The 12,818-nt window shown below is 34.7% G+C and overlaps 2 protein-coding genes across 3 annotated transcripts in view; both read left to right on the plus strand.

Annotated features, from left to right (window-relative positions):
* The first annotated feature begins 429 nt into the window (after window positions 1–429).
* On the plus strand, window positions 430–2,661 carry LOC124440499. Its single transcript, XM_046990892.1, has 5 exons — window positions 430–907; window positions 1,167–1,241; window positions 1,648–1,719; window positions 2,044–2,215; window positions 2,456–2,661. Exons 2-5 carry the CDS (start codon window positions 1,239–1,241, stop codon window positions 2,659–2,661), a joined length of 453 nt encoding a protein of 150 aa, XP_046846848.1. The 5' UTR covers window positions 430–907; window positions 1,167–1,238.
* Window positions 2,662–9,312: 6,651 nt separating this feature from the next.
* The window catches only part of LOC124440230, a 44,355-nt gene continuing 40,849 nt past the window's right edge, over window positions 9,313–12,818 (plus strand). For both annotated transcript variants that reach the window (XR_006946615.1, XM_046990556.1), the window contains exon 1: window positions 9,313–9,593. Coding sequence is in view for 1 of the 2 variants with exons in the window: in XM_046990556.1 (XP_046846512.1) it covers window positions 9,373–9,593 (221 nt within the window). In the remaining variant the exon portion in view is untranslated. The remainder of the gene's footprint in view (window positions 9,594–12,818) is intronic.

Here is a 12,818-nt window from a genome sequence, read left to right on the forward strand (position 1 = left end):
GACTTGGGACTTTATCACGGGCTTTATCGGACTTTATTGAGGCTGTTGGTATTGTTCGTGGATTTTATTTTAAGAAATAAGTTTGGGAGATTTCCAAAGGAAGAAATCCAAGATTTATAATTTGAAGAATAATTTTTAGGAAAATTGCTTAAACAAACTAATAAACTTTTCTGAATGTAAGAAAGACAAAACTCGTTTGAACCAGTTAAAACAGTTACCTTAATCTCAATAGATTCTTTGGTAAGATTTATGCAATTTATTCTCAGTCTGCTAAATTGCAGAGAGAACTAAAAATTATTGCTGCAGAACTGGATAACCAACTGCGCAAAGTCGACAAAATTTTGACAACTAGATGGGTTGCATCCTCGTCTCGTGCAGTGAAATCTTTTGGAGAAATTATCCAGCTATGTAGAAGCATTTCTACACTTTCACAGTCTAAAGACAAGCACAAAGCAACCTATGCTGGATTAGCAAAACGAATGGAGACGATAGAGTTTGTTGAAGACGTAGCCATTATGAAAGACATTGGGCAGCTTTCAATTTTGTCTGAATTACTACAGAAGGACTGCACCATTCTCAAAGAAACTGACTATTTGCAATTGTAACATTGTTAGAATTTCGGTATTGAGAAAACTTTGGCGGGGTTTGTTTAGAAGGTACGAATTAAAAGGCGTAGAAAATGCAAAGTGTGTTAAGATTGTACTTTGCATCGAGAACGACTTTGTAGACTTTATATCGTTTTTCTGGTTGATTTATTCGAGACGATTGGTACGATTGTTGTATGGTCGTAAGTTTACTACGATGGAAGATATTTTAACCCTTTGGGATGGTATATTTGCTGATGGTCTCTCTTTGGATTTAGTCGACTACGTCTATTTATCGTTGGTATGCAGCAAAAGAAGAAAATGTAACAACACTTATTATTTATTTTTGTGTGCACTTTATTAAGACATAACCCATTACAGTAACAATTGTTAACGGACTAATGGAGTTGTATTAACAATAAATTACCAACTCACTTTACTGACGATTTTGTGTTTGAAATCTTTTTTATAGTGTTATCATCGGATCATTTTGGATGCATTACTATATTCATGAAAACACCATATTGTAGAAAAAATGCTAAATTAGTAGGGTTTTGAGATATTTATTTGTTTATTTGACAGCTTTTCAATAAAATCAACGTCTTTCGTGAGAGATTTGGCCGGTGAAATTTCGACACGCTCATCGCCAAAAAAATGGTATAAGATGAACTGAAATACCCCCTTTTTTTTGTCTGGAAAATTGCTACAGCCAACTGCCACGAACCTTTTTGTCATAATTGCCTTAGAAATTCAAGGAGAAAACACTTTCACCAACTATTTGTTATTCAAACACATGCTTGAAGATGTGAACAGCTTACCCTATCTACGTCACGCTCTCAAACACGCCGTGGAACAAAACGGAAATAAAAAATGACATTTTTAAACCTCCATAAAAAGATAAATAGTCCCTCGAATTGATTTTTTTCTTTTTACAGTCACACCACGCAGTCAAATTTTCTTAAATGAAAGAAAACACGAAGATCATAGTTCCACTTTAACTTTGTCTCTGAGATGTTGGCGGCTCAAGTGAATTTGTTTTAATGTATTTTGAATATTTTTCTAGCTTGATCCTAAAAGAAAAATGGTTTATCTGGCAAAAGAACAACTAAAGTCATCTGTCGCTCCTGAGTTTCCCGTATGTATTGCCTATTTTGAATAATTTAAGTGGAAATTGTTGGAATTTTGAACAATTTGTATTTCTGTTAAATTTCTATCTTTAGACTTAATGGTGCATTGTGTAATATGAGACAATATATTTTGATATTCACAAATAATAATTTTTTCCTATTTCTCCAAGAACTATTACTGTTTCCTACTTTTTTCATGCTACTTTTTATAGTTTAACTACAGTCAAGTCTGTAATTTTCTTGTGCTTACTTTCATTGGCCAAAGTTAATCTACAAAATAGTTCAAATACGCATGCGCGACTTCTTCATTCAATCAAAATGAATTATTGCAGAACCAAGATGCTTTTCATTCAAGAATAACGAATGGATTACAGGCTGTCTTGCGAGGCACCAGACAAATTCCATCAAAGAGAGGACCGGAAATCAATGATACATACAATGCTGAAAACAGATTGGAAAATAAATCCTCTGTTAATGAAAAAAAGAAACCAGTTGAAATGAAGGGTAAATATCTTGATTTCATCATCATCAGTTTTTATCAAAAGTATAATGCTGAAATGGAAAAAACTTTGAATGAAATTATTTTCGTGTAATGTTGTTTGTTCAATATTTATACTATCTGGCAAAAATTTCTTGGAGTCTGGAAATATTTTTCTTTATGGTGAATGTTCACATGATTTTGTTTATTTTAATCACTGTTGACGAAGAATTTTGTGCATTGTTGTAATATTGCGAACAATTTAGAGAACAACAAGTCATCCCCGTCATCCCACATGTTCCCCAGTGATCCTGATGATGACGATTTATTTATGATGTCACCAAGATCCAACAGAACATCTGCCAGCACGGCGTTTTATCAAAACTATCATCGAAAGTTCGTCATCCAAGTCGAACTGACATCACTGCTTTACAGCAAGTATGTAGAAACTGTGAAAATTGTTTTCTTCTGATGTGTAGAAACTGTGCAATTGTTTTCTTCTGATGTGTAGAAACTGTGCAATTGTTTTCTTCTGATGTGTAGAAACTGTGAAATTGTTTTCTTCTGATGTGTAGAAACTGTGAAATTGTTTTCTTCTAATGTGTAGAAACTGTGAAATTGTTTTCTTCTAATGTGTAAAACACAAATGTTTGTTTGTAATGTTTTCTTTGTGTTTTCTTCTGATGTGTAGTTGTTTTTTCTTCTGTGTAGAAACTGTGCAATTGTTTTCATCTGAAATTGTTTTTTCTGAAACTGTGCAATTGTTTTCTTCTGAAATTTTTTTCTTCTGATGTGTAGAAACTGTGTATTTGTTTTCTTCTGATGTGTAGAAACTGTGCAATTGTTTTCTTCTGATGTGTAGAAACTGTGAAATTGTTTTCTTCTGATGTGTAAAACTGTGATTCTTTCTTTGTGTAGAAACTGTGAAATTGTTTTCTTATGTGTAGAAACTGTGCAATTGTTTTCTTCTGATGTGTAGAAACTGTTTTTTCTTTCTTGATGTGTAGAAACTGTGAATTGTTTTCTTCTGTTGTGAGAAATGTGTATGTTTTCTGATTGTAGAAACTGTGTATTTGTTTTCTCTGATGTGTAGAAACTGTAATTGTTTTCTTTGATGTGTAGAAACTGTGCAATTGTTTTCTTCTGATGTGTAGAAACTGTGCAATTGTTTTCTTCTGATGTGTAGAAATTATTTGTTTGCTTCTTATGTGTAGAAAATGTTTTTTCTTCTGATGTGTATCACCATGTCAATTGTTTCAAAAGATGTGTGCATGTGTTGGTCACTTCTGATGTGTCAAACTGTGCAATTGTTTTTTAAATGTTTTTGAAACTTCAATAGCGCATCTTGGAATCTATTTTATACAAATCACAAAGGCTTTCAATGCAGATTGAAATCGTTGAGATGTCTTTACTTGCTAGAGAGCTCGTCAAATTAATTGTGTGCGAATAAATCAAATTATTTCATTAGATGGTTGAATTCTTTTCAAATTTATTCTTCATTGAAATTGAATGGAATCTAGCACTAAAAAAATAAATGTCTCGCCTCCATTGTGCTTTTGGTGAATCTGCCAAATCATCTCTGGCTTGTTCTCCGTCCATTGGTCGTCGACACGAGGCGTGTAAAACTCCATTCGTTTTAACGCAAAAGAATCGGACATTTCAATGATTTTTCTGGTTTGTCACGTATGATTTGAATTCTAGAAATTGAGCTATCAACCATATCCATTGCTTTTCCAAAGTCAGCATTTACGCTCTGTAGATATCGACTTAAAGGTCAGATTCCAAAATTTCTTGGAAAAGACAGGCAGTCGCAACAAATTGCTTTGTCAAAAGCTGCTTGCAATCCATTTGCTGTTGCTCGCTGACTTTCAGTGAACGATCTTTCCTCAGCTACTTTTTGGAGCACTCGCATGATGCACTCGAACCTCAAAAGAAATACGTTTAGACAAAATTCTCTTGCATTCCATCGAACTTTTTCTAAGACGTTTAATCGAAAAAATTTTGAGGTTTCATTCTTTTGAAATTGAAACAATTCGTGTACTTTATGAGAATTATTAAAGAGAACGTGCAGTTTTTCAGAGTCAAAAGAGTGTGACATCAATAGCAACACAAGCTGAATCGGAAAGACGAGTTTAGCGTATGCGCATAACAGTGAACAAAGATGATGTGGTTTCCGATTTTCTCTTTTTATAATTGCCTGCAAACCATTATAACATCCGCTCATAGTGGATGCTCCGTCATACGTTTGGGCAACAAGTTTTCAAATGAAACTCCATGCAATTGTAATATTGTTGTAATAGCAGTGTATAGGTCATGTGCAGTTGTTCCAATTGCTTTTTGGCATGACAAAACGTGTTCAGAACACTCGCCAGTTTCATTAACAAGCCTTACGCATATACTCAATTGCTCTGTATGAGTTATATCGGGTGTTGTATCAGCAATCAATGCCCATGCTTTGCAGTTGCGTATTTTTTGTACAATTACAGAAGATATTTCTTTACCAATGATATTGATTAACTTATTTTGAATATCGTTGCTCAAAACGTTAGCCATGAGCCACGTCCTTTGATTCCTTTTTCATCAGTTTACCACCATCCTTTGTCGATTGCTTCACTTGGTGATCACGAACTTTCTCAAGATGCTCATTGATTGGTTGATCGTACTCTGACAATAATTTAAGCGTTTCCAAAAAGTTTCCTGTATTAACATAGAAATTTGTCAGTGATTCACAGTGACCCCTAAAGGAAAGCCCTTGTCTTCCAAGAAACATAATAACATCTATCACACGTTTCAAAACTGTTTAAAACGACTTTCTTTTTACGTCTTTCAGACTCGATTTTCCCCTGGTGATGAAACTGATCCGATATTGAGTTTTCTTGAAGGAAAAGAGCTTCTGCAACTTTTGCGTTTAGATGAGAATTGCATTTTTCATGCTCCAGAATTCTAATATACTGCTTTTCCATTTGGAGAAACCAATGTTTGCAAAAGCTTTTCCTTGATTTGACCGAATATTTTCCCCCCTAGACGTTACATCTGTAAACAGAATGCATGGTATGCAAAACAAGCTGTCTTCACTTAGTGAATAGGAAATCCATTTTCGTCTTGTTCCATCATCGTGGAAAAAAACCTGCTGGGAGCAATAGCAGTGTGTGATCTCCTTGTACTATCCTCCTTTGTTTCAAAACAAACTGGGATGGTTGGCATGGATTCATTTTAAGTAAACGCCTTTTTTCGCTAATGCTGAGATTAAGATCAACAACTGTCCCAGGGTCAAACGTGTTTTCTTTCGTATCAATAGAAATATTTCGATTCAATTATTTTCAGCAGATTCTGAGATGCCTTCGCCTTCCTTACGTTCATTTGAATTGACAAAGCTGTCAATATCAGGGCATTCACCAACAGGATCATTGCTTTTGATTGATTTGAAAGTATGCTCATCTTGATCGTTTACATCTGTCGACTCAGATGTTTCTTGCGCATGCACTTGTTTAAGGTCTTCACTGATGTTGGCGTTTCCCTGAGTTTTAATTCTAACTCCTCTGTTGTTTGTGACAAAATGCATGGTGGGTCATTTTGTATAGGTTTAAAGTAATCAAGCAAAACCCCCAAGTTTTGAAAATTCTTCTTGTCTAGCTTTCTTTAATCTTCGATACTCAGCACCCGACTTTTTCTCTTCGTGGTGTTGAAAGAATTAGACATTGCAGTTAGTCTTTAACATTGCACCATGATCCATGATGTACATTAAATAATATTAAAATACGCTTCCCAACACAAATGGAATTATCAAATGAAATGTTTGTTGTGTGAATTACATCTGTATTACATCTGCTCAAAATGATAGTTTTGCATTTTGAGACATTAATTTAATTGGTCTTCAAATGTTGTTGTTTAAAAAATATCTTAATTTCAATTAAATATATGCTGTTATGCACATTCGATAACTGCGGATAAATCTTTAAGTGATATAAAATGTTTTACCGTATAATAACTTGCTTTACTACTGAAAATGACAAATGAATCGTCGTAACGATGAAAATGTAAATAACACAATACAAACAATGCAGTACATGCTGCGGTATCATTAAGGGCTACTTCATGTTAGACTATGCATTATGATAGCAATTTACCGATGACTGCACTACTGTCATTTTAAAAATATATTATTACGCTTGGATTAATAATAAGATACAATGCCAGTAACGATTACTGTCTGTGAGGGAAGCAAAAACATTGATTAAGATAGGCAAAAATTACACATTTAAGGCCTTGTTGCTTAAGAGGACAATTTGGCCGTGTATGCATAGGCGAAACTAGAAGTCTAATTAGGGGGTGGTGTAAATATTCAAATATTCAGCTCTGCCTTGCTGTTGATTTCTTTTGTTGGCGATGTTAAATTCAATAGAAATCAACAGGGCAAAGCTGAATATATGATATTCACCCCCCCCCAATTAACGTTCTAGTTTCTCCCCTGCATGTATGTTGTCTACAGTCATCGTGACAAATCATGCAGGCGTTGTGGCCACAAACGAAACATCTAATTATAGAATGCTCGTCAATATCTTATTCTTTAATCGACCCCCTTACAAGGTTTCATTTTGGTCTGTCTACTTCCTTTCTTCCCTAATTCCCTCAATTAACTTCATTCACTGAATATATAACTGCGAAAATAACTGTTCTGTTTCAAATGCGTTTTTGATTTTTTATAGCCCATTTTTAAAACTTGATGACTCGTATTCAATTCAGCGCCCCCCAAAATCAACAGCTAGGGGGGCCCTGGCCCCCCCTGCCACCACGCCACTGGTACCTCTTTGTTTTAACATAATCTAGCTTATTATCCATTGAGCAATGAGTGTATGATGCATATCATATTCAATCAGGCAAAATGCATAGGGAAAAACACGCAATTTGAATATTTGATACATCCAAGGCTATAGGATTCGTTGCTCAAATAACTTTATTTCTTTTTTTTTGTCATTGAACGAATTGTACGTATTTGTAAGACAATGTCAGCGAGTTATGTGCACTAATTTTAAATAAGTGGCTCTATCTCAATTGAGAGTCTCGCTTATGAGTTGAAAGAGATACCGGACGCAAAAAAAGACACTACAAATCCAATTGCTTTTGTGTAAAAAGGGATTTGTTACGTGGGTAAATTGTTGGCTGTTTTTCGTCAGCAAAACTTGGGATGTTAACAGCACTGACGAATGTAGTACACCGTCCATAAAGCTCTTATTCTAAAAGCCTTTGCCATGGAAGATACATTTGTGATTAAAAACTCAAGGTAAAACCTTGTTGATCAACAACATCTCGCCCATAATTGTCTTTGAGAAGCTAAGCCGCCATATTTAACTGTGTTTTGATAAGTTAACTATGCTCCATTGCATAGTTAACTTTAACTACCTTTTAACTGCAGTTAGCGCTAATTACTTTTTTATACAACCGACTTAACCGCGTGGTTAAATTTAACTACTTTTTAACTGCAAAAAGTGTAGTTAAAAAGTAGTTAAGAGCTTTATACAACCGGCCCCTGGATATTTACGGATTTTCTGTAATTGAGTTAAATATGAAATTTCAAAAAGACTCAAGTCTGCATAGGTTTGGTAAATGAAAACAAACAATATTGTATAGAAATTACTTTAAGTAACCTTTTTGTGATGTTCTGAAGTGCAAGTGCATCAAATACTTGTAAAGTTGTAGCACATTTTGACTTCGTCACAGAATATGGAACTAACGATATCGTCACAGAATATGGAACTAACGATATCCATATTCTGTGATATCGTGTTTGTTTTTGAAAAACTCTTTATAATTTACTATAGACCAGTGAACTCCATATATATATATCTGGAATGATAACTACAATACATTTTATAGATAAAAAGTTGAAGCCAAAGTCATAGTCTCTTGCGCGGTTTGTACGTCAGTTCCAGTCCTTCAAAGTCGAATATTCACGCGGCTTGTACGTCAGTTTCATTCCCCTGAGTGCCAAACATACACGGCCAATATAAATTTGAATACAAACTGCAAAAGCATAAACATATAAACAACATCACGACAAACAACACACTAGGCCAACTCTTCGCAAAAGGTTATTTTTTACAGCTAAAACTTTACTACAGTGAGTTCGTTGTAACTTACAACTTGTAATGAGGAAAAGCCAACTGAAAATTACACTGTATGCTAAAAAGGCAATACAATAAGAAAATATGACGAGAAAATATTCAAGCATAAATTTTTCTTTCGTCGGAAGGTAAATTTTCGAACGGTGTCAGACAGTGTTTGTCTTTTTTCGTCGTTTCAATGGATTTAAAGATCTGTTTTTCCGAAGAAAAAAGAAACTTGAATATCCAGGTTCATAAAATATGTTGAGTCTATAACTCGCATTTTACTTTTTACAGAGCGATTGTATCTTTCATCGATTTTGATAGTGCTTGAAATACTAAATGGCTGTCATCTCGATATCAGTAATTGAATATCCTTAAAGACTTTGATATGTTTTAAAGGAAAACCGCAGCGTAAAAGCAGATCGACTAAGTTCACCTCACCCTGCTTCTCGATTTATCATTTTGATTCACTTTCCGTGAACCTTTTCATTCCAAAAATTTCGTTATTTTTACGCTCTGATCAAGATCCGAACTCTACCATTACCAAGGGACAAATGATTTAAAAAAATTAAAATGAACACGCGAGAGACTAGAGCCTGACGTGTGATGACGAATGATGACGACAAATATTTTTTTGGCTTCAATTTTTGGCTTCGGTTATCATTCCAGTTATTCAAATGTCGAGTTCACTGCTATAGACACCAGGGGGAGGTCGAGAATATTATTTTTCTGCAAAGCGATCATTTCAGCGGAAATACGTCCTTTGGCCGCCATTTTTTTGGCATCCTCGCCCCAGTAAAGTTAGCCCCTCGAGTTATTATAGAACTCAATGGCTTAAGTACTTCACTGAAGGAAAACTAAGAATGATCCAAACCCGGTCTCCGAACTCCGATGTTGAACTCTCAGAACCACACCTCCAACATCTGCTGGCTTGATGAGACACAAGCTGGCTTCATGAGACATACATGGAGGAGTGACGACCATACGAAACTACTACTACTCGAAAACTCATTATCTTAAAAGCAAACGAGCGAAGTGTATCATGTTGCAGTGACTTTATTTCAAATTCTAATCAATATATGCGTGTTATAAGTTGTCAATCGATTCAAATGTCTGTTTTAAACGTATTATATATATTTGGTTTTTTTACACTTTGCTTATGTTATAAAATTGAGCAAATTGACATAAAAACTACAAATGCAAAGGTGTTTTCGGGAAAGGAAGATTCTATGTTTGGCTACAGTTTGACTTTACACAGTGGAAAGGTTTCTCCTGGACGGGATTTTTCAGGCCAACCAACGTAAGTATGTTGTCATCACATAATTTTGGTTAATTTGGACCCTGTACAACCTTTGTAAATTGTATTGTGTTAAAATTTCTATGTATTATTTGCTATATGAAATATGCGAGGCGCCAGCCAATCGTATAGATACTCTTTATCAAAATACCATCTTGATTCATTCATCAGAACCGGTTGTTGGTATAATCATATTGCAAGTTCTTTTGATGGGAGATTTCAGTATATCATAAGAACTAAACGAAGTAATGTCTATCCTGTGATACCCATTCCCATAACATAATTTATAAAAAACTGCTACTTTCAATTCTTATACAGAAAACGTCTTTCATTGATATCTTAATTGCTTTGATCGTCATATTTGAGGATGTGACCAAGTTCCTGTACACTAACAAATGTCCATATACATTTGACAAGTTCAGCTCCCTCTGTAATTTGTTGCCTGCACAATTGTAAATATTTTGAATAATCTTAGCAAGACTGGATAAATGACAAATGACGCCCATGGCTTTGCGTGTATTTCAAACTTGGTATAAACTTTAAAGGGAAACTCCACCCAAAAATAATGTTGGTCTTAAAAGTTCCATTTTTATGCAAAGGTTACTATATTATGAAATTTTTACATCAGCTATTTTATTTTTGACAAAATCGCGTCTTCAAGTGCGCTATTTGAGTTGTTTTGAGGCTTAGCAGCGTGGGCACAGAAAGCGTCAGCGGAAATTATTTTGACGTCATATCGTCACACCGATTTGGAGTTGAGTTTACAACAAAGTAAAATAATAACGCACAGCCTAGCACAAAAACAAAACAATCGCTTATAATGGCTTTTTTGGAAGAACCTCGGCCTAATTTACGGTGGCCGGTACGGGTCACGACAAAATAATTTAGAAAACATAACAAACAATAAGAAAACATCACTCAAAATCATACTACACATTTCAAAATACTCACTACACATTTCAAAATACTCGCTACACATTTCAAAATACTCGCTACACATTTCAAAATACTCGCTACACATTTCAAAATACTCACTACACATTACAAAATACTCACTACACATTTCAAAATACTCACTACACATTTCAAAATTCTCGCTACACATTTCAAAATTCTCGCTACACATTTCAAAATACTCACTACACATTCGTCCCAGTCTTACCCTGGTCTGGCCTGCCCACGGTCGTCATTAGTTTACATCTACGAAATTGAAGTGATGGCAGAAAGCTAATATAAATATACGTTTCCGATATTACTAACAGTTCAGTTCGCGTAAGGATATTTTGATGCTATTGTGGCGATATGTTGTCTGTGTGAATTCGGCACATAGACAAACATATTGCCACAATAGCATCAAAATATGCGATACGCGTACATGAACTATTAGTAATATTTCTTCAGGGATTTCTTGGTCTTGTTTAGACAACACAACATGAGTGGTCAATCTACAGATTACATGTAATTGTATTTGTATTGGTGATATTCGACAATCATTAGTTTAACTAATGCACTTATTGACGTGACTGGTATTGAAGTTCTAAATTTATTGCGTTTACTCGAAATTACCGAACTTTTCATTTTCTTTGGCGTTTCTTGTGCAACAAATTATAGCACTATGTGTAAATTTCCTCTTTGGTTTCCTTGTTATTTTTGTAACGCATCACACAAGTACGTACGCGACATAGCGAATGCAAATTCATATACTCAAATTTTTGCTATTAAAGTACGGACATGTGTCGAAAGCCACTGCAAATACATTTGCTGGCGATATGTAGATCGTCTACTAATGTTGTTGCCCGACCAAGTCCAGCAAAACCCTGGAAGAATTTCTGATTAGAGTTGAGCCAATATTTTCATGCTATTATCCCAATGTCCCATTTTGTTTGCCTTGTGAAATGCGGAATTATATATTTAATATGCTTACTTTATGATGTCATGTCAGTTTCGTAGATGGAAACTAATGATGACCGTGGGCAGGCCAGACCAGGGTAAGACTGGGACGAATGTGTAGCGAGTATTTTGAAATGTGTAGGAGAAGAAATGTGTAGAATTACGAATGTAGTAATGTATTTTGAAATGTGTAGTGAGTATTTTGAAATGTGTAATGAGTATTTTTAATGTAATGTATTCAAATGTGTAGTGAGTATTTTCAAATGTGTAGAGTATTTTCAAATGTGTGAGTATTTTGAAATGTGTGAAGTATTTTGAAATGTGTAGTGAGTATTTTGAAATGTGTATTATGATTTTGAGTGACGTTTTCTTATTGTTTGTTATGTTTTCTAAATTATTTTAACCGGCCACCGTAGGTACGGGTCACCAGAAAAATAATTTAGAAAACATAACAAACAATAAGAAAACGTCACTCAAAATCATAATACCTTAAAATACTCACTACAATTTCAAAATACTCGCTACATTTCAAAATACTCACTACATTTTGAAAATACTCGCTACACATTTAAGAAATATCACTACACATTTGAAAATACTCACTGCACACATTACAAAATACTCACTACACATTTCAAAATACTCACTACACATTTTCAAAATACTCACACACATTTCCAAAATTCTCGCTACATTTCAAAATTCTCGCTACACATTTCAAATAAAGCTGCACATTCGTCCCAGTCTTACCCTGATCACTGCCCACATCAGTTTCCATCTACGAAACTGATATGACATCATAAAGTAAGTATTAAATATTAATTGCATTTCACAAGGCAAAAAAATGGGACATTGGAATAATGGCATGGCTCAACTCTAATCAGAAATTCTTCCAGGGTTTTGCTGACTGTCGGCAACAACATTAGTAGACGATCTACATATCGCCAGCAAATGTATTTGCGGTGGCTTTTCGTACACGTACTTTAATAACAAGAGGCCAGTATGTAATTTTTGTGTGATGCGTTACAAAAATAACAAGGAAACCAGAGAAATTTGCATAGTGCTATAATTTGTTGCAAGAAACGAAAGAAAATGAAAAGTTCATTTCGAGTAGACGCAATAAATTTAGAACTTCACCACCAGTCACTGCTCAATAAGTGCACATGTTCAATGATTGTCGAATATCACCAATACAAATACAATTACTATGTAATCGTATGACCACCGTTGTTATTCAACAAGACCAAGAACCCTGGAAGAAATATTACTACTAGTTCATGTACCGTATCGCATACTTATGCTATTGTGGCAATATATTTGTCTATGTGCCGAATTCAA

Source organism: Xenia sp. Carnegie-2017, unplaced genomic scaffold, assembly GCF_021976095.1.
Source record: "Xenia sp. Carnegie-2017 unplaced genomic scaffold, XeniaSp_v1 HiC_scaffold_2, whole genome shotgun sequence".
Taxonomy (NCBI): domain Eukaryota; kingdom Metazoa; phylum Cnidaria; class Anthozoa; order Malacalcyonacea; family Xeniidae; genus Xenia; species Xenia sp. Carnegie-2017.